The 23229-nt window shown below is 40.9% G+C and overlaps 1 protein-coding gene across 4 annotated transcripts in view; it reads right to left on the bottom strand.

Moving 5' to 3' along the window:
* The window catches only part of znf512b (zinc finger protein 512B), a 33395-nt gene that overhangs the window by 5575 nt on the left and 4591 nt on the right, over positions 1-23229 (bottom strand). The window contains exons 3-15 of one of the 4 annotated variants that reach the window (XM_019868418.1): positions 10003-10082; positions 9728-9856; positions 9350-9528; positions 8970-9247; positions 8806-8883; positions 8587-8721; positions 7533-7654; positions 6138-6230; positions 4016-4114; positions 3445-3693; positions 3036-3347; positions 1506-1607; positions 1289-1351 (exon numbers count right to left, since the gene is read on the bottom strand). In XM_019868418.1, the coding sequence (XP_019723977.1) occupies positions 1289-1351; positions 1506-1607; positions 3036-3347; positions 3445-3693; positions 4016-4114; positions 6138-6230; positions 7533-7654; positions 8587-8721; positions 8806-8883; positions 8970-9247; positions 9350-9528; positions 9728-9856; positions 10003-10082 (1919 nt within the window). Of the gene's footprint in view, positions 1-1288; positions 1352-1505; positions 1608-3035; positions 3348-3444; positions 3694-4015; positions 4115-6137; positions 6231-7532; positions 7661-8586; positions 8722-8805; positions 8884-8969; positions 9248-9349; positions 9529-9727; positions 9857-10002; positions 10083-23229 lie in introns of all 4 variants that reach the window. The other 3 variants (XM_019868419.1, XM_019868416.1, XM_019868417.1) reach the window with 3 other exon arrangements.

Below are 23229 nucleotides of genomic sequence, written 5' to 3'. Positions count from 1 at the left end.
CCGCCGTGATTTGCGATCTCCAGCAGTTTTTTTTACTCATTTTGCGAGCTCCTGCGTTTTGTTTTGAAGTAATCGGTCACGTGATGGAGAAGCGTGGCTTGACGTGTGTCAAGCGTGACACAGACGGATGTAACGGAGAATCCGGTAGTTTTTCAAAATAAAACATCTTTCGTATTCCGAAATAAAACGTAATTAAGGCAAGTTCTTTCTGTGCGGCCCGGTACCAAATGCCTGGCGGACCGGTACCGGTCCGTGGACTGGCGGTTGGGGACCCCTGCTTTAAAGGTAACCATTTTCAAGCAGTTGTCTTCAGGATCAGTCGGGGATGATCACTTTGTTTAGGACCAGATTGCTTTTGAAGGATATCTGGCCCAGGTTGCATGTCAGTCAAAGAGCATGATGGTCCATATTTTAAGAGGACTTCATTGGATGTCAACTGACACGTTGTCACTACTAAACTGAGATGTATTTGCATGGACTGTACTGCATCCAAGGGCTGTTCTACACTCGGGGTTGAAGCGACTAGAAGACTCAACCACTATGCAACGACGGCTACAGCGTGCAGCAAACTATAGATCAAAGTGTCTCAACCGAGGTAGAATAATTTGAACATGTTCAAAATTTCTTGGTGACAAGAAAAATCACTAAAACTGTGGGTGAACTGTTGGCTAAATGTCATATGTCTGTACCGTTGTAACCTGAGGAACCGCCTGCTAATTTTTGCTAGCTGTCCGCAACCTACACAAAAGGGCTCCATGACCCAATTTTGGTTCCCAACCCACCAGGTGCGAATATACAGTAACTACACAATTTGGCTGGGTCACAGAGTAGATTTGAAATATGCTAGACTGTGAATGCTGTGATTGGCTGGACCTGCCTACTGTTCGACGACTGCTGCGATAGGCTGCGGCACACCAGCGTCCCTTGGGACCATAAGTGGATCGGCTAATGGATGGATGGATGGATGGATAGACTATGAACAATGATCTACCTATTTGAAGTCATGTGTAGCTTGTATGGGTTATGACTTAATCAGGTTTATTGTTTTAATTTAAGAACCACAATGACCATCAACATTAATTCTCCCAAAATAGATCAGCAGTAAAACAAATTGAAATTGCTTTTGGAAGAACTTCTTGTACATCTTGTAACTGTACTTTCTCCTTAAGCATGAGACAGTTCTGCTCGATTTCCCATCACATCAGTGCATTTTAATCTTCAACAGAGTGAGTTGTACGATGGTCTCTGCAGTGTCAGGGGACGTTTTGCCTCTGATGAGTGCTTATACCTGGCTACAGTTGGCAAGGTGAGCTTTCAGCCCAGACACACTGGAGTAGACAGCCTCACAGTTCTGAGAAAAAACAAACAAACAAAACAACAATTCAACAGTCCGCCAAGAACAGCAGCATTACTGTCACAAATTTTGTGGTCGGACTTGTTTGATTTGATAACAGAAACAAACTTGCTGTCATATTGCAACTCATGAAACCTGGAGACATTCTTACTTCATTGGTGCAGCAGATGAAGCCATTTTCCTTGACTTGAGTCTTCCAGCTCTCAAGAAGCTCCCTGCTGAAGTTGGGAAGGCCTGGGCGAGTGTAGTTCAACTATACACAAGAAAGTGGTAATTAACTGTGTTCATGGCCAGTATAGTGCACTACAGTATACTGACGTCTCTGATCCACTGGTAAAAGGACACTTTGATCCTCTCCTCTTTCATCTATAACTGCTTCAGACAACAAAGTGTATGCAGGAAAGTGGTGAAGATTGCACGAGGTGAAGTGTCCGATGTGTTGTGTTGTGTTATTTTGACTTCAAGATGGCGCCGCGTGAGTGGCTGCCTTTCCAGCAGCTCCTATATTTTGTTGTTCTACTTCTTCCATTCATAACTTTGCTGCTGTGAATTGGGAATTTCTCCATTGCGAGACTAATAAAGGTTTTCTTATCTTATCTTATCTTATCTTATCTTAAAAAAAGACATGCAAGTGACCACCACCTTTTACAACTTGATGTATAAATGAATTGCACCCGTTCTTGTGTGAGGAGTTACATTGTGTACTGTATTTTACGGACCATTGGGCACACCGTATTATGAGGCGCAATATGAATGGAACAGTCTATTTTAAAATATTTTCATACATAACGCAGTCGGGTGAAGAGGCACATTATTTTTGTGAAGCATTGTATATTAAACAGTTTACTCGAAATGTTGATTTAATAGAATTTGTGTTATCATGCTACACAAAATATAGGGTAGCGCCATGTGTCTTGCTTGATTTTGTTCGCTGTGCAACTACATGGGGGTTGCTTCGAGCAGAGGAAGGCCTCCTCCGACAAAAAAAAAAAAAAAAAAAGTTTAACCATGACTGGTCAATCTGGTAACCGGTGTTTGTGTTATGGCTAATGCTAAATGCTATCTTGGTTGACAGCTGTAAACAAGTCAATGTACTCATCATTATCGTCGTTTTTTTGTTTTTTTTTTTTTCTTTTGCTCGGTCACAACATCTATTGGAAGCTGTCTATGTCGTTTACCTCGCACCCGTCCAATCTCACATTTTTACATTGGAAATACGCCACCATTAGAGCTCTAAAACATCGAACTGGCAAACGCAGGTAAGACTAAATTTCCCATGATTCTTAGACATGAAAGCAGAAAGTCGTTCTAGTTTAGGCATGATGTACATGCCTGCTCGCGATTAGATGCAAATGAGAATGAGAATACAAAAGTTTACCTCTCGGCCCAACAGACCGCAATCATGTTGTGCTACATTGTGACATTGGAAACACGCTGCCACAAATAGCTCGCATTAGGCTCGTAGGACTACTTTTCCCATGATTCTTATAGAAGAAAGAAGAAGTTCAAGTTCCGGTATGACTAAAACGGCCACCTGCTAGCAATTAGATACGGATGACAAGGAGAATGCAAAAATAATCTTAAGGAATTTGAATGAGACCAAAACATGAAAACGGTCTGATAAATACGGTAACTGTTTGTGTCTCATGTGTACATAAGGCATCTGCTCAGTCTCCCTTACCCTCTTGCTATCAGGCACCAGGTCATCCTTGATACGACGCTTGGTGCCCCAGTCTTTGGCGAGCTCATCTTCTGCTATCTCCTGAAGGTGGAACACTGCCACCTGAGCTGAGCGGCGCCTCACTCTGCCACTAGGTGTCCGTTCAAAATCCTCTGGAAGGCTTTCACTCTGTGCTGCATTTTCCTTAACTCTGCTCTTCACTTGACTGTCTTTGTCGTTAACCTTGTCCTTCTCTCGGGCCAGCTGTGTTCTAACATGCCATTCGGGCTGGCTTTGCTCTCTCTTCCCTCCTGAAAACTTCTCGAAGGTGACCTGGAGGAACAGTAGGGCACAATGAAACCTTACTGTACATGGATGTAAACGAGGATATTTTGCTTTCAAAAGATCCATGTGATGTTTGTCATATTACCCTCTCTTTGCCAGTGTTGTTGTTGGTGTCGGTCCGATTGTCTTTGTTAGTGTTGGGGGCTGTGATAGTAGAGATGATGGTTGCGGAGTGCTCAGTGCGTACGTGGTTGTCCCTGACAGCCTTGGAGCGATATGTTTTTCCACAGTGCTGGCACAAAAACATGGGTTTCTCAACATCAGAGAACTCACGTCCACAACGCTTCTGGTGGTACTGGTAGCCCATTAGACTGGAGAAGTGAGCTGAACAGCCCTGCACATTAACAGGGGAACGTGAAAGATGTATGAAAAATATTGTTTCATAATCTTAATTTTCAGTATGAAAACATGCTGTTGGTTTTCTCTCGCAATTCCATTGGCATTGCCATTTTGATGGAATTTAATGAGAGGAGAATGTTGATATGATTTGGGACAACATATACTACAAGGCAGGAAAGAAGGAAAGAGAAATAGAGAAGTGTGGTAAAATCATAACTTGTATTACAAGGAGCATAACGTGATGTGAAATCTGGAAATAGGAGGCACAGCAAACTCGGCACTGGAAAGAATGAGGGAAACAAAAATCAATGTCATACCTCACTAGGACATTTGATTCGACCCATCTGTTTGAGAATTCGGCGTAGTCGTTCTCTCTCCTCATACTCGTCATCCAACTGACCTTCACTCCATGAGGACTGGAGGGGGCGGGGCGCACACACACACACACACACACACACACACACACACACACACACACACACACACACGTCACACTAAGTGTTTTCAAAAAGTCATGGAATGTAGTTTCCATTTCATGTGTTGACAGTTTGCAAGGATTAAATGGCTTCATGTGGGAGACTGTTTTTCATGGTTACGACACCTATAAAACCTGAGTGTTAACAAGACCAGAACAACAGATGGCAGAGCTGCCATGGGAAGACATGCAGATGAATGGAGAGAGTATAGACTTAATGGGGGAATCCTACTGGAGAGACCTTCATGTGTTTTGCTTCTCATGTGAACACATTTGAGAAGACTGAGACACAACACATGAAGTTGTACCTTACACAAATAGATAGAAACATGGCTTTTGATGAAACCATGAAATAATATTTACCGCATATTCTTAACCCTCCCATGGTAAACAATGTATAAGAGACCGGACATACAATATAACAGTGACAACGGAATACTACGGTCAAACTCGGTCAACATGCTGTGTTATCGCACACTGCACCGATGCTCTGCCACTAGGGCTGGGCAATTAGGGAATAAAATAATAATCACACTTATTTTAATTAATAGTGAAATCATGATTAATGAACACCATTGTTCATTGAGTTAAAACATTTCAGCTTTAAATATAACTTGAAAGAACAACCAGAGAATAGCTGGGCACACTGATCGTTTTTCTTTGATGATAACATGTTTATCATCGGGAGAAGACCGATTACTGTTCAATTAATTGCCCAGTCCTATCTGCCACATGACCGCAATGACAACAAAAATGATTCACACTCAGCGCATGCACGATTTTCAACCTGAACTGTTTATTAGAGATATACGATCGAATCATGTTTGCACCCAAGTCAGGGTTCGAGTACTTGTTTTCGAAGTATCTGCCGATAGAGAGTATCAATCAGATACCTCGGCGATGCATTATGAAGAAAAAAAAAGGATGCATCCACATTGTCATAATAATCAGATTTTTTTTTTTTCAAATATAGGTATCCCAACATGACAACTTTTTATATGGTTGTAAGTCAGCTGTGGTTTAAATCAAGCAAACAGAGTGCACGGGCAAAATAGGGCCGTCTGTCTCTGACGCTCTCTTTCGTCCTGGCTTCTGCTTATTACTCTGCAGGAACAGTCTATGTGGAAAAACAATCACTGCAAAATCCTGTGATATAGCTATGATTAAAAAAAATCTACAACAAAATGAAGCTTCAAAAGTGAAGTGTACTTGCAACGATCCTTACACACCATTCGGTCAAAACCAACACTGATCTTGAACCAAAACCGGAGCGCTACCCAAGGTAATTTTTCTTTGAAAATACAGTGGGTAAACTGACTTGTCGGAAACTACGCCATTCCAAACTTGAGGATCCAATGTATGTCACAAATTATAAGATCTTACATGTCATGCATTATTATAAACCGTGCCCACAAAAAACCTGCAGCATGCCACAAGGTTTGCATCACATCCATTCATGAAACATTCATGCTACTTTTTGAAACTGATTTAAATTATTCAGCAAACCCCAGAGCGCTAATGCAGGAGTGCTCTGATAATATCTTTAAGATGCTTTCTCAGCTGTCAGACTTAAGACAGCTGCAGAAAAATATTCAGCGCTTGAGGGACGTCTGTTCACTAATGAAACCTAAGATAAAAACTCGAGGGGGCTCTGTGGTGACTAATTAAAATGCAACATACAAATAAGCTGCAGTATAGCTTATGGTAGTTGCTCCCATGAATGTGGCATTTATTTACAGGATTCCAAACTAAGAGGAAAGCGACACTGGTTTCAGTGTGTGGAGGATTTCTATAAATAGTTACGGTCTGCCCTCTTTCATAGTTGCTTGTAGTGTCAAGTCACAAATTGTCCAATTGGATGGACTCACCACGTCATTGCATAAAACAAAAGCTCAAAATACGGACTGCATTCTCCAGTGTTGCTGAGTGGAATGAAGTGACTTTTTGTGTTGATGGGTGTGTACCTTGGAATTGTGTTCTGCCATGGTGTGGTAGTTGAGTCCTGCCTTGGATTTGAACTGTTTGTGGCACTGGTGGCACCGCAGGGCCTCTTGGAGCTGCATGGGGTCCAAGGTCAAATGAAGCAGCCATATTGAGATTTCAAAAAAAAGCATATACGCTAATCAGCAAAGCAGTATTTCATCAAGGTTCCCAATCTTATCTTGACATTATTTTCCAGGACTTTTGCTACTGTCGGGGTCAAGTTATCACAACATGCACAAATAAATTCTACCCCAAAGAAGTGTTATTTTCTACAATTACAAGTCACATTTTGTAGCTTTAACCAGATTGCTTCAATGTTACAATAACATGTTGACCCCGCCACAAAAAAAAAAGGCTCTCTCACAGCTACAAATCGATTTTCATCCCAAAAGAGCCCTTCAAAAGAACAATGCTAATAAGAGCTCATTTCATATACTGTGTGTATATATATATATATATACACACACACACACACACACACACACACACACACACACACACACACACACACACACACACACTGTAATTCCCCCCTAATTTTCTAATTTCAATTGGTGCATGGTTGAAAATAAACACACTACAGTATAAAAATGAGTGAAAATATACTTATGAAGAAATAACACACAAAACAAACATAAGAACTTATTGCACTTTAACTTTTAGTGAGGAAGTGCGAAGCACAAGATCTCATCCACTGAAAAAGAGTCTCATTCCAAAATAACACTTTATTCAGACGTTCTTCTTTTGTCTATTTTTTAATTGGGTGTTTTCTCTCACACACACACACACACACACACACACAAACCATCCAGGGAAACTTGTTTTTTATCCACGTTCATTAGAAATGTAGTTGGCCATCGTTAGAATTGTAATTGAAAGAAGTATGTGTGTGTGTGTGTGTGTGTGTGTGTGTGTGTGTGTGTGCGCGTAGGCAGAACTTCCAGCAGCACATACAACAGCTTTCTATCGGCTGACCTAGGGAACTTACATTTAATTTTATGTTGTGGTTTTGGAATGTTAATAGCCAAGAGTAACATTTAAATCATTCTGAGGTCTAATTAAGAGTATAAAAACCCCAGTACAACTACCCCAATGAGTTATGCACAACACAGATCTGTTCACTTATCCATGGTGAGATAGTTTGCATAACGAAGAGAAAGTACGTAACTAGCGACAGCTTTTTGACAGAAATTTTGGATGTAACTTGAAAAGTACAACAGCACCGAAAACATATGCAATATGGGTATTGAATATAGCGATATCGCAAAAGCAGTGTTTTTCCCCATATGCTGTTTAAACTTTGATGCAATGTAATTGCTTCTAAGCTGCAAATATTTTGCAAATGGAGTTACAAATCCCTCCCTCTGTCTTCTGACCTTCTGGCAAATCTCCATGTGTTTCTTCAGGCCGTGGAGTGTTTTCCGGGTGACGATGGAACAGGTGGGGCAAACCACTTCACCTCGCTCTGAAATTGCCTTCTGCCACTGAATGTCAGGAACTGTATCTAGGAAAAAAAAACCATTGTATTTCGCTGTGAGTGAGCAAATCAAATATTTGTCATATGAAGCTGAGGACTTGTCACTTTACAAGTTTTGTTGCTGTTGCTTTTGGATGGCATTCATTCCTCGCCTGCTGAGATATGCTTTGTGTCAGTAAGAGTGGTTTCCTGACTAATGATGATAATGCACATTTTGCTGTTGTGTGTCAGTTTATATTTATTGCTTTCTAGACGTACTTTTGAACAATAGCAGGTTAGTTACAAAAAAGTGCCTCGCTGCCTCCTACTGGTTACAAACAAGATCCCATTTTTCTTTTGCAAGAAACTGGGCTTACATTTTATTTTTGCATGGGCAGCAAGCAGGCAAGAGTAAATACAATATTTGATATGAATGAATATTACATAATCATGTTGCACTCATGAACTTAATAGAGATATTTAAAATAAGAATGTATAAGCTATGCTCACTGAGTTTGTTGTGGCTGTGGTGTGTGTTAAAGTCAATCAAAAGTTTTAGATTCAAAATCAAAAGAATAAGATAAGATAAGATAAGATAACCTTTATTTGTCTCACACTGGGGAAATTTGCAGTCTACAGCAGCAAATTGGGGGTGGGGGGAGAAAAGAAAAAACAAAGTGTTGCATGCACAAAATAAATAAATGTTTCAGAAAAGAACTGTACACAGTATAGAATGCAATATACCGGTAAATATAAGATATAGATAGAAGCATATATGCAACTGCAAATATGAAGTATAAGGTGGCTGTGCTATTTACAATGGTTACATGTTTTCACGCATGTTTATTCAGCAGCCTGACAGAATCTGAATTCTTTTTTTTTGTAGCAAGATTTCAAAGTACAAACTGTTTAAAGAAATTTTGGCAAAGATAAACCCCATCTCTGGAAAAAGTTAGACAAAATAAACCCTTCACCTGAACTGGTGCTGGCTGTGTGTTTAGCGAAGTGTTGATTCGAAGTTAGTCTTCTGTGAGGCAACTCGCTAAATCCATTCCCGTCCGGCCTCTTCGCGCGACTTGCCTTGAGCTTCTCCTCCACTTTTGTCATACCTGCAGCACACAAATACACAGTAGTTTGGAAGTCAGCTCTTCACATGTCTGGAACAGAGTTGAGATAGATATTTTTGTCAATACCTTTCAATCCAAATGTTCCGGAGATCGAAGGCTGCTCTCCAGTGAACTTCTTCGGTGTTTTCTGCTTCCGTCCTTGCTCAAGAAATCACATGAAGGAAAAGGCAAAAAAGGTCAAGCACTTACAGTATAAGCATGCGGTGAATATTGAAACGCTTTCATCTTACTGTGTTTCATTCGTTCTGGGTCTTCATCGGGGTAAGACGGCGGTAGGCTGCCACATTCGCTTTCACTACCCCCTGCATCAGAGGATGTGCTTTGTGACTGCGATTGCTCAAACTGAGGCTGGGCCGACTGGGACTGGTGACTCTGCACTGACGGCTGGCTGTGCTGTTTCCTCTCACTCCTCTGGTGGGTCAGCTCTCCATTGTGAGAGGGGCTAGACACCTCCAAGGTTTTTTTCACTTTGAAGAACACTGGGGATGGAGGGTTGTTATCCAGGGGCCTGAATTAACACACCAAGGAAAGTCAGCAATACAGTATGGCATAACAAATACGATTTGACTTGACAATAAGCCAGGAAATTTGAGTTTTAAATGTTGTTTACCTTTTTACGGTGTTGAACTTGACGGGGGTCTTCTGAAGCTTATCAAGTTGCTCATCCTTTGACTCCAAACTAACCCTGTCTGGGTGGTTCCAAAGCATGTGCTTCTGTAGGCGTACCTTTGTTGCAAACGCTGCCTCACAATACGGACAGCCGTGACTCTTCTTCTCAGCTAGTGTGGTCTGGAAAACACACACACACACACACACACACACACACACACACACACACACACACACACACACACAGACAGGGAATTTAGAGAAAGCACATCTAATAGCTTTTCTTTGTGCAAACGTGGTCAGTGTCAGTCTGCTGTGAATGTGGAGTACAGTGTTCATCGAATATTACTATGCAGGTAGAGAGAGCAGAGAGGCTCACCCCCTGGCAGCGCTGATAGTGGTACTTTACACCATAGATGCTGGGAAACTCTAACCAGCAGCCTGAACACGGACATTTAACTCTGGAGCGACGCTTAAACTCTTCCTTCCACTGGACGATCAAGTGGGCCTGTTTGGGGAGAGGAGAAGAAATGAATAAGTGCAAGAAGTTTGGCACTACATTGTATATGATACAAATTCATATAAGGCAGCCACACTGAGCAAACAAATGACGACCATGAAAAACCCTCACTCAGTTCAAAGAGGGCTACTCACAGGGATGCTTCTCAGTTCCTGCTCATCTGTTTTAGGACGACCTTTCCTCTTGCCCTCTGCTGCCTCATCAGACACAGACGCTGGCAAAATACGAAAACATAAATAAATAAATCCTGTGTTATCGCTGCATAAAACTGGTGAATCATTCAGGACACTGAAAGTTAAATAACAGAGGTGGTCAGTGGAATAGGAATAACAATTTCATTCAGCTCTAACATGCACCGTATGTATGCTGCAATTCTCAGCTTGATTAGTCTGACATTTCATTGGTTATGAAAATAGAAATTGGTTCTGAGCGCAAACATATAAATACAGTACATGTATGTTTGGCTTTAATTTTGAGATTTCAGACTGAGTAAAGGCTGTCTGCTGAACCCAAAAGATCAGCTCTGAATCGCTAGTGCTGGTGTGAACCTTTGACGCAGCAGTACCCAGAAAAAGGACTGCTTCAGCTTCATTCTCCCCTCAAGACTGCTGCTTTCATTGTTGCTTTTGCAATTTCTAGTGTCCTCCTCTCCCTTGCCTCTCAACTCATGATTTCTACCAACATGACAATCAAATCGCAACAGTGTACCATTACCGGTGCTTTCTTCTCTGTTACAATTATCTCTGATAAATCAACCTTGTTCTCCATTTTGTCCAGCGCTCCAGATGAAGGGGAACTGTAGATTGTGCGTATTTTTTGTGGCAGGAGTGTGTTGATGAAGGGAGAAGAAGGAAGGCAAGCAGCCAAAGGGTTTGCATGCAAGAATCTTTGTTACTGATGACTTCTTATTTTGACCAAGCAGAATGCTATATGACAGCGCTGCAGGTATGAATTGACCCGATTGATTTACTGCACCCCAAACTAGTGTACAATCCAACCTGATGTCAGCTTCCAAGCACCAACATCGCTAAACTTCACAGTGACTGCATATTAAAGCAAAATTCAGCCAGATCAGCTGTAGACAATGTCAAAAGAAAAAAAGAGCGGCTTGTTTCGAAAGGGTACAAAGACTTTGAAAGCTTGCGATGAGGAACAATAATATTATGTAAAACAGGTCATGTCATGTAGTACACACTCATTGGCAACCAGTGACAAGAGGCACAAATGCAGACTCATTTGTGGTAGCATCTAAACTGGTTCAGAGCACTCAGCGTAACTACCGGGATTATAAAAATGGAATGAGGATTTTGGCAATGAATAAACTGATTGGTTTTCTGCTGGAAAAAGTTTACACTACCATAAAGACCTTACCCCTGACAAACATTCTTAAATATCTCTGTCCATCAAGTATATATAACAATCTTCCAACTCACTCATTTCCCACATTTTATCACCATTTAGGTTATGGATAAGATTCACTCATCTTTAATGACAAGGACAGACACTGAACGGGGTCCGACATTAAGCATTTTGGGTGGTAGCCTGAGGCGAGCTGTGGAGGCCTAAAAAATACTGAATGAAATTCACAATCATATATCTCCTCATAATCCTCATACCCCCAAAATAATCACTTTTCAGAAGACCCCCAAAACAGGTTGTTTGTTCAACATTGCATCGTCAACAAGAGCAAGCCTTTTTCAACACTATAGATTGGTTAATAATTATGAATACCACTCGCACGTCTGGACCAATAGTATAGATTTGTGAGAAAATAGGAAATTTACCAAACTGCGATTTAGTAGCTTCCAGCCCAACACCAGTGACATGCAGGCCTACGTGGATTAAATAGTGGTGCATGAGTCTCGGCAGCCAAGGTGCACACAAGTATGGGCAGTCAAGGCAGCCGCTTAAGAAAATATCCACACACTCGACTACATAGATAAGGTGATTTAAAACAATACCTCAAGAAAATCATAATTATAATGTATACAGGACGCCAGCCTACCAGTGGATGAAGTAGAGAAGTATGTGGTCTTAATAACCAAAATGCAAAGCAGTATGTAACATGAGTGGCCGATCAAGACAGCTGCTTCCAAAAAATATCCACACCCTCTACTCTTCAGTTGACACACAGGGACAGAAACGATTGGGTTCGAAGGCGGTCACTTGTGATCGCCCTGGCCAAATTTGCATCATCCACCAATGGAGGTCTGCTTGCGCTTTGTTATAAACACACTTTGCGCCCTGTTGTGTCTGTGTTCATGCCGGCAACGGCGCAAGCAGCCATTTGAAACTGTGCACGTCTGCAAAAATAACAAAAGGAAGAAACTCCACCAATGTACACAAGACGGAACTTTGTGCTGGACTTGCGCCGGGCACAAAAATAGAGCCTGAGTAGACATACAGTACTAGTAGAAAACAATGACACACGGAAGGAATGCAAAAATGTGTGGTTGTGTGTGCATGAAAATTATCTTTATTATTTAAGAGGAAGCATTGATATTCTCCAGGCAACAAAGCAAATTTCTCTTGGTGTCTTGAGTCGCAGCTGGAGTTGGCGATGCAGCTGTTGTGCTGAGCAGGAAATTGAGCATGCATTACTATCTCACAAAACAAAGGTCTCGAAAAATAAGGTCCTAATTAACATAATCCGCTCCTGAGGAAGATATATTCTCGTTGTTATGGGAATAAGACAAGTCATAGTTATCATGATCAAAAACCTCTTTGCAGCGATGTAGTTACAATTAGATTAGTGGATCCATTTAATGAACAGTCAAGTAAACACAGCAGAGCACTTGGTACGCATGAAATATATACGAGTCAACAAAACGTAGTCAGCCTCGCTGCTGTTGCTCGAGTCTGAGGGGCACACTCAGCCATTGTCCCAGCTGAAAGAAAGCAGGCCTGTTTCTCATCCAAATCTCGGCTTTCAGACACAAGTCAAAGGGATAAAACAGCTGTTCATTTAATGTCAGGGAACGACTTGCTCCCAGCTGTCTGCGCACTGTATCTATGCAACTGTTCAGCCGTGGAAACCAAATCAGGGATGACAGGAGCGAGGACGAGAACCGTCAGGAACGAGTAATTAATCGATTTTAGGGCTGCAACAACACATAAATAATATCAATACAAATCGCTATTTAAAATTGCTGGCAATAGATTTTATTCTTGATTCATTGTGTCATGCGATTATTCTATCACTCAGCCTCTGTGTCGCGCTTTTATGACGTCAGCCGCATTCTCTCTCAGACGTCACAGCGCACATATACAGTAAGTTGAGCGGGTGTTGCATACCGTTTACACCGGGCATGTCCAGCTGTGTGATAAATATGCAGAGAACACAGAAATCAGGAAAGGGGTAAACAATATGTGTTACATGGAAGTAATATATTCTTGTCTAAGAGATATATAACTGTATTATGCTTCATCTGAAGGAAAAATGTGATACGCTTGTCAGAATGTCATCAGAAGCATTTCATATTTCATCTGATTTGTATTGGGTCAAGATGATTGTTTTGTAAACATGTTAATTTGTAAACTACTTGTACAACTACAAAGACAAAAAATGGCATTTTTTTTCTGTTTATTGTGTAGTTTCCACGGTGCAGGACGTTGAAGTTGCTGATGCTGCTCATTGAGAGATAAGAGATTATTGATGCCCAAATGAAACACCGCGTCTTCATTCATAATTTCAAGTGGTCACTACAGTCAATTTGAAATCATTTCCTTTTTTTCCATAAAGGGATGGAAGTTGAATAATAATAATAATCACAATTATTGATTAATCAAAATAATAATCAACAGATTAATCGATTATTGAAATAATTGTTAGTTGCAGCCCTAATTGATTTTTTAGATTACATTACACTGGCATTGGGCGGAATCGCAGTTCCTCCAAAATCATCACTTTTCAGGAGATGCCCCAAAACGGCATGTTTGTTCACCCAAAAACATTACATCGTCCAAGCGCAAGCCATTTTCAACACGTTTGTGGTTAAAAGTAACACCCACAAGTGTGGACTTGAGCAACAGTGTATATTTGTGGAAAAATCTTCCATTTACCAAATTGTGACAGAAGAGGTTTTGGCCTGACGGCAGCGATTTACAAGAGGGACTTCAGTTAAACAGAACAGGTCTTTCATTTTTGAAAGTGAAAAAAAAATTTGGGGGAAGTTCTTGAAGAAAAATCCTTTTTCACTTTAAATGGAAATAACAATTAAACATCTATGTGTTTGGATATAAAGTGTTTTTTTGAGCGAGAGGCGCAAGGACCCAGGGGTCCTGGCAGCTGTCTGATGCTCTCATATAACCCGAGTTCTCCTAGCTACGCCTGCAATTGCTCCCAACACGGTTTCACCACACGTGCGCACACGCATGCACCCACACACTCACACAACAGTAACAAAATGCAGATTTGTTTTTCTCTGCGAGCACTCACACAGGAGCCATTGTCTAGATCTCCCCCGTCGGATTAGAATGGTACTGCTGTTTGGAAGACGCATACAAATGACACCAGCACAGCTGTATGGAACGAAGATCTAGTATTACAACTTTCCGTCAAAGTTGATCTCTTATGAGAGAATATGTGACTAAGGACAAACAACAAAGCTTTTTTGTGTTTTCAGAGGGCTAAAGTTCAACTAGTATGACAACTTCTGCCCACCGAACCCCAAAACAGCGCGTTTTAGACGTTTTAAAGAGAACTGCCTGGTCAGCTACAGAAGGCTAAAGTTAACCTTGCTTCCAATGCAGAACATCTAAAATTCAAGACAGGATACGGAGATCGCTTGGGTGGATTAAGATGTTCGAGGCACGACTACTCACTGCAGGAAAGAAGCAACTCATATGGGTCGAATCCATGTTGTTTTAACTCTTTCGAGCACAGCTTCATTAGTTCAAATGGTTAAGCCCTGCTGTTAGACAAAAGCTTTTGTGAAGAGAGCAGCACTTTGAGAGCACACCTGTGGCTCAGTTCTAGCACATGTAACGTACAGCGCATGCTTCAAATAAAAGAGCTTGGGTTTCGGATCCCTGCCTCTTCCTCTGGTAATTCACAGGGCCTCAATGGTCTCTTCAGATTGGCACTGATTCTAAGAGCCTTCGACATCAGCTGCATACTCCACCACCCTGGAAGCTGTATCTATTGCCAGATGCTCATTTGAGCCAGGGCCAACAGTGAATTTCCTGATGTTCACTCAGGAGCGCTTGAGTTACTGTCCATATTCAGTATACGGTCATTGTAATGCTGGCGACAGAAGGCAAATGTGAACGAGCAGAGAAGGAAACTAAATGCTCTATTTTAAAATATGCATGTGACAAATAAATGGGTGATAAAACTCAATCACATGGCTGGTGGGGCAAATCTGCAATAATAATTCTCACAACCCCTTTTTTCTCCATACTATTATTGTCCTGTGAGTTACAATAATTAATAATAATGTCGGTCAACTAAATTTTACTTTTTTTTTATCAGAGATGCAAGATAAACTTTTCTCGATGGATTTTTTTGGGTGCTGATTCAGAATCTGCCCTTGCTTTTTCTCTGGTTAAAATAATAATAATAATAATAATAATAATAATATAAGTAGAAAACAATGACACACGGAAGGAATGCAAAAATGTGTGGTTGTGTGTGCATGAAAATTATCTTTATTATTTAAGAGGAAGCATTGATATTCTCCAGGCAACAAAGCAAATTTCTCTTGGTGTCTTGAGTCGCAGCTGGAGTTGGCGATGCAGCTGTTGTGCTGAGCAGGAAATTGAGCATGCATTACTATCTCACAAAACAAAGGTCTCGAAAAATAAGGTCCTAATTAACATAATCCGCTCCTGAGGAAGATATATTCTCGTTGTTATGGGAATAAGACAAGTCATAGTTATCATGATCAAAAACCTCTTTGCAGCGATGTAGTTACAATTAGATTAGTGGATCCATTTAATGAACAGTCAAGTAAACACAGCAGAGCACTTGGTACGCATGAAATATATACGAGTCAACAAAACGTAGTCAGCCTCGCTGCTGTTGCTCGAGTCTGAGGGGCACACTCAGCCATTGTCCCAGCTGAAAGAAAGCAGGCCTGTTTCTCATCCAAATCTCGGCTTTCAGACACAAGTCAAAGGGATAAAACAGCTGTTCATTTAATGTCAGGGAACGACTTGCTCCCAGCTGTCTGCGCACTGTATCTATGCAACTGTTCAGCCGTGGAAACCAAATCAGGGATGACAGGAGCGAGGACGAGAACCGTCAGGAACGAGTAATTAATCGATTTTAGGGCTGCAACAACACATAAATAATATCAATACAAATCGCTATTTAAAATTGCTGGCAATAGATTTTATTCTTGATTCATTGTGTCATGCGATTATTCTATCACTCAGCCTCTGTGTCGCGCTTTTATGACGTCAGCCGCATTCTCTCTCAGACGTCACAGCGCACATATACAGTAAGTTGAGCGGGTGTTGCATACCGTTTACACCGGGCATGTCCAGCTGTGTGATAAATATGCAGAGAACACAGAAATCAGGAAAGGGGTAAACAATATGTGTTACATGGAAGTAATATATTCTTGTCTAAGAGATATATAACTGTATTATGCTTCATCTGAAGGAAAAATGTGATACGCTTGTCAGAATGTCATCAGAAGCATTTCATATTTCATCTGATTTGTATTGGGTCAAGATGATTGTTTTGTAAACATGTTAATTTGTAAACTACTTGTACAACTACAAAGACAAAAAATGGCATTTTTTTTCTGTTTATTGTGTAGTTTCCACGGTGCAGGACGTTGAAGTTGCTGATGCTGCTCATTGAGAGATAAGAGATTATTGATGCCCAAATGAAACACCGCGTCTTCATTCATAATTTCAAGTGGTCACTACAGTCAATTTGAAATCATTTCCTTTTTTTCCATAAAGGGATGGAAGTTGAATAATAATAATAATCACAATTATTGATTAATCAAAATAATAATCAACAGATTAATCGATTATTGAAATAATTGTTAGTTGCAGCCCTAATTGATTTTTTAGATTACATTACACTGGCATTGGGCGGAATCGCAGTTCCTCCAAAATCATCACTTTTCAGGAGATGCCCCAAAACGGCATGTTTGTTCACCCAAAAACATTACATCGTCCAAGCGCAAGCCATTTTCAACACGTTTGTGGTTAAAAGTAACACCCACAAGTGTGGACTTGAGCAACAGTGTATATTTGTGGAAAAATCTTCCATTTACCAAATTGTGACAGAAGAGGTTTTGGCCTGACGGCAGCGATTTACAAGAGGGACTTCAGTTAAACAGAACAGGTCTTTCATTTTTGAAAGTGAAAAAAAAATTTGGGGGAAGTTCTTGAAGAAAAATCCTTTTTCACTTTAAATGGAAATAACAATTAAACATCTATGTGTTTGGATATAAAGTGTTTTTTTGAGCGAGAGGCGCAAGGACCCAGGGGTCCTGGCAGCTGTCTGATGCTCTCATATAACCCGAGTTCTCCTAGCTACGCCTGCAATTGCTCCCAACACGGTTTCACCACACGTGCGCACACGCATGCACCCACACACTCACACAACAGTAACAAAATGCAGATTTGTTTTTCTCTGCGAGCACTCACACAGGAGCCATTGTCTAGATCTCCCCCGTCGGATTAGAATGGTACTGCTGTTTGGAAGACGCATACAAATGACACCAGCACAGCTGTATGGAACGAAGATCTAGTATTACAACTTTCCGTCAAAGTTGATCTCTTATGAGAGAATATGTGACTAAGGACAAACAACAAAGCTTTTTTGTGTTTTCAGAGGGCTAAAGTTCAACTAGTATGACAACTTCTGCCCACCGAACCCCAAAACAGCGCGTTTTAGACGTTTTAAAGAGAACTGCCTGGTCAGCTACAGAAGGCTAAAGTTAACCTTGCTTCCAATGCAGAACATCTAAAATTCAAGACAGGATACGGAGATCGCTTGGGTGGATTAAGATGTTCGAGGCACGACTACTCACTGCAGGAAAGAAGCAACTCATATGGGTCGAATCCATGTTGTTTTAACTCTTTCGAGCACAGCTTCATTAGTTCAAATGGTTAAGCCCTGCTGTTAGACAAAAGCTTTTGTGAAGAGAGCAGCACTTTGAGAGCACACCTGTGGCTCAGTTCTAGCACATGTAACGTACAGCGCATGCTTCAAATAAAAGAGCTTGGGTTTCGGATCCCTGCCTCTTCCTCTGGTAATTCACAGGGCCTCAATGGTCTCTTCAGATTGGCACTGATTCTAAGAGCCTTCGACATCAGCTGCATACTCCACCACCCTGGAAGCTGTATCTATTGCCAGATGCTCATTTGAGCCAGGGCCAACAGTGAATTTCCTGATGTTCACTCAGGAGCGCTTGAGTTACTGTCCATATTCAGTATACGGTCATTGTAATGCTGGCGACAGAAGGCAAATGTGAACGAGCAGAGAAGGAAACTAAATGCTCTATTTTAAAATATGCATGTGACAAATAAATGGGTGATAAAACTCAATCACATGGCTGGTGGGGCAAATCTGCAATAATAATTCTCACAACCCCTTTTTTCTCCATACTATTATTGTCCTGTGAGTTACAATAATTAATAATAATGTCGGTCAACTAAATTTTACTTTTTTTTTATCAGAGATGCAAGATAAACTTTTCTCGATGGATTTTTTTGGGTGCTGATTCAGAATCTGCCCTTGCTTTTTCTCTGGTTAAAATAATAATAATAATAATAATAATAATAATAATAATAATAATATATATAAATTTTGTAGACTATATTTCATTTAATCAGCAGGGTTTGTTTGAAGATTTTGGGGGTTGGGCAGGTAAAATTTGTTTTTTTCCCAATGCATTTTCACTATGGTATGGGTTGACTGGAGAGTAAATTTACACGTTGTTTAAATAGCTATGTTGCCCCAGCTTCTGATCGAATTGCTGACGCAGTATTGTTTTTTTCAAACTCACTAATCGCCAGTTGACTCTAAAAGGCCTGATCGCATTAAGTCTAATATTTTGTAATATTTAGGAATTAAGGGTTAGGTTCAGCAACAGGTGGAACATTTTTAATTGAAAAAATAACTGTCTTTAGATTATTTTCTATGGGAACATTTGTTTTGAAATTACAACTTGGAAGTCAACTGGCACAATGGAATGGAGTGGATTGTGTTTGACCTTGGAGGTTCCGCTGTATGTGATGAGAACTGGACAATAAATGCAGGCAGAGGATGGCAGAGAAACCGATGCGGTTTCAAATACGCAGGGTCAGCAGATGGCACATGAACGATGTCCTGCAGTCACTGAAGTTGGCTGCCGCTGAAGAGCACGCACACACAAATGGCAGCGTATTTATATCGGCAATAAATAAAATAAAAGCAGCAACAGCATCTCGCCTCATGAGTAAGCACCTTCTCTAAAAATCACAAATGGACTTTGTACACCTTGTTCCGTTGTCTGACATTCAATAATCGTGATCGAATCATTGTGGAGACAGAGTGGCATGAGAATGACGCATTAAAAAAGCATTTCCAGAAACTGCACAGAGGTCTGGTAACATCACGCGAAGTTTTGTAATTACGGGCTTAGGTAAATTATTTGACTTTCCGCAAGATTTTGACATCCAACTTAGAATTCTGAATTCTCCCTCGTAAAGCAGTGGACTGAGAATAAAATGCTAGCAGCCGATTTAGACAAACATATTTGTACGGAAAATATAAATTGTGTTGTAATATTGGGGAAACCTACAACTTTAACTAACTTTCCTTGAAAACAAAGACACTTCAATTTAAGAGCAGTTTTAAAGACAAACAAGACTCATTAACTGCAGTGTGGAATGTAAATTCATGTTTGAACAGTCTATTTCTGTCTATCTACCAGACAGCCACCCTTGCGTCTTTAATCTCGACTTTATATTCATGCATATGGTTCCTTGCGATATGAGCAGGGTCTCATATAAAGTATTTTTGGGTGGTGACCCACTGGCCCTGTATATTCATGATAGAGTCCCATCAATTTCAAGGATTATTTCATATTTGCTGTGGCATCTTTCGACTGTATTGTGTAAGCCTTTGATGAAAATATTACTTCTGTGTAGTTACTTTCATTTTTGCAGGTTGTGTTTTTTTGCAGTATAAAAATCCCATCCATTTTCTAATTCGCTCATCCTCATGAGGGTCACCGGCATGCTGGAGCCTATCCCAGCTGTCTTTGGGCAGTAGGCAGGGTACACCCTGAACTGGTTGGCAGCCAAACGCAGGGCACATATAGACAAACAGCAAGCATTCGCACTTACAGTCACACCTCGGGACAATTTAGAGCGTTCTATTAACCTGCCATTCATGTTTTTTGGAATGTGGGGGGAAACCAGAATACCCGGAGAAAACAGGGTTCCCACTCTTCCACTTGCTTTTTAATTATGGATCTTTTAAGGACTTTTGAGGGCTAATTTAGCCATTTTTTATGGACTTTTTCTCCATTCAGCAGGAGATTCACGGTGGATTAAATGCTCGCTCAGCAATATGCGGGCTGAACAGAAAGCCATATATCAAATGAAACGAAAATGAAAAAAAAACTTGAATTCATTCTCAAATAAAGTACACTAAGAAAAATTTACATTGAGAAAATACAGAACTTCAATTTATTTTCGAATAAACAGAACACTCAGAACAGAGCTAATAGTCATATGGGTCACCTGCACAGGGTTTAGAAAAATCTGGTTTCACGAACAGTAGTACTGCTTGCCCAGCATGGCGTCGATCTATTGCTGTTACCCGAAATGACCTGAAGTGATCAGGTGATCATCATCCGAACTGATCGGAGACGGCGGGAAAAGCAGAGCGGGAACCAGGAAGGCATGTAGCCCGACAGCGGGGTTTGAGGGGAAGGGCGCCAGGCGCATTTTCCGACAAAACTATTAATTGGAAGGGCGGGGAAAATGACATTCACAAATGAAATGAACACCAGAGGTTAATTTTTAAGGATTTTTATTGATTTTAGAAGTTTTTCCTGAAAATTAGGTACAATTAAGAACATAATTTTACAACCTTTTTTGTGGATTTTTATGAACTTTAAGGACTCGTGGGAACCCTGGAAAACCCAAGCAGGCAAGGAGATAATATGCAAACTACACTCAGGAAGGCTGGAACCTGGAATCGAACCCTACACCTCTGCATTGTAAGGCGGACATGCTAACCAGTCGACCACCGTGCCACCCCAAGATAAAATCTGACTGGATCATTAACATTTGGCATTTTACGAGCTAAAGAAAGGACTTACTTAAATTTCCAGGATCCCTCACCATCCAATGGCCAACGGCAGAACACAGGGTGTTTTTTCGCAAAGCTAACCTAACCGAACCGTTTCTACAGTCCAGCATCCAAGTTTTCAGACTCTCTTTGTGCTCGAATGACGTTAGAGGCCAGCAGTGAAGTAACGACAAAGGTATATGGCCGAGATGGGCTTTATTGATTGATTGCCCAACAGTTTAAATGCGCGTCACACAATGCTGTGCACGCCCCACATATGTACGACACGACACGCATGTTGCCATCCAAACACTTGTGACACTAATATAATATGATTCATTCTCACTTGAATCCAAAAATTCAGATACGACGTTAATCTTTAACGGCCAAGTATTGTGATATAGTTGACCCATGCATACTCACGGCTCAGCAACCGGGGATTCACATATTTGCCAATTTGTTATAGTTGACCCATGCATACTTGCGGCTCAGCAACCGGGGATTCACATATTTGCCAATTTGTTTTTTGAATTTTTTTTCTTCTTCTTCTTCTTTTACAATTGTAATTTTTTGGGGAGTCGGGGGGAGTATTCTTGGAGAACGTATATTGAATGTGTAAATCAGTGTTTGGTTGTTTTTTACATAAAATGAAAGTAGTCTGAGAAATTGATTCAGCACGATGTGTTCCTGGTATTTTAGTTGTTGTCTTGCAAAGGAAGATTTGTAAATCTGTCAACTGCCGGTAAACGACAAGTCAGCCCAAACACAAACACGCACAAGCACATACACGAACACACAGCCTCACATGCATCATAATCCATCCTTGAGGGCAGCCCATTAACCTAAAAAAATTGAAGCACCGTCCTCCTGTGCAGCGGTATTAGCGCTGCACATGTATGGAGTGTGTGTGTGTGTGGGTGTGGGGGGGGGGGGGCTGTAAAAGACTGTATTGTAGCAACCAAAACAACTGGGTCACTAGACCAGCCCCAGTTTTCCAAGTCGACATCACCCTATTAAAAAAAGTAATACTGGTTATTGGACTGATACTCAATTCTGTAGTACTGGCGAATTTATGTTTATATTCCTCGACCTCCATCCAGATGGCTTGGAGCAAAACTCATTTGCAGGGCAGTCTGAAATCTATTTACCAGGCCCGTGTCTGTGTTTTGACCCTCAAAATACAGCTAATGGGGACAATGTGGCCAGTAATCTGAGAGTGGCAGCCAGTTGAGGTTAGACATATTTAAAAACAACATATTTTCACACTTGACAGTACAGGATAATATAAACCTCTACAACATGTTAACACATCGTAACTGTAAATGAACATGATTTTTATCGCATGTCAGTATTATTTGGTCATTTGGCTGAGGTTAAAAAACTTGTGTCTAATGACCAAGCACAATGAATTCTATCCATTTTCAACACCGCTTATCCTAAACGGAGTTGCTGGAGCCTGTCCCGGCTGACTTTGGACGAAAGGCGCACTACCCCCAGTTTTACCCCCTGAACTGGTCACCAGTCAGTCACAGTCACAATGAATTATTATTATTATTTTTTTTTTGTGCATACATTCAGCAGAACTGCAAAGACATCACAGACAAAATACTGTTTCACATTAGAGACTTTGTGGTTTCATTCCCAGTTTTATGTATGCAATTTTGTTTTATATATGTGTGCGTGTGTGTGTGTGTGTGTGTGTGTGTGTTTTTCAATGTGTTATCAGAAAAAGTGGAGGTCTGAAACACTGTTGGCATTGCTTTCCAGAATCAAAGATTAAAATAGTGCACAGGGGGCTACCAATCAATCATCAAGAATCCACAGCTAGTGTCAACCCTGTAAACAGTCATCCATCATTAAGAATCTTTATCTTGTGTCAGGTCACAGAGAAACAACCTATCATGGCAGACTTGGGGCAAGATACAAAATTCACCTAGGACAGATCAGCAGTCAATCACCAGTCTGGCATATGGAGACGGATAACCCCCTCACACCAACTGCCAGTTTGAAATCACCAAGGAGTGAAGTGACAAATTTGAACTCAGAAGTTTCTTGCTGTGAGCTAACAAGCCGGTCCGGTGATATTTGAACGTGTCGTCGTGGGTAACTT

The sequence above is a fragment of the Hippocampus comes genome, unplaced genomic scaffold (genome assembly GCF_001891065.2).
Source record: "Hippocampus comes isolate QL1 unplaced genomic scaffold, H_comes_QL1_v1.1 scaffold41, whole genome shotgun sequence".
In the NCBI taxonomy this organism is placed as follows: domain Eukaryota; kingdom Metazoa; phylum Chordata; class Actinopteri; order Syngnathiformes; family Syngnathidae; genus Hippocampus; species Hippocampus comes.
This window is presented reverse-complemented; position numbering and strand designations above follow the sequence as displayed.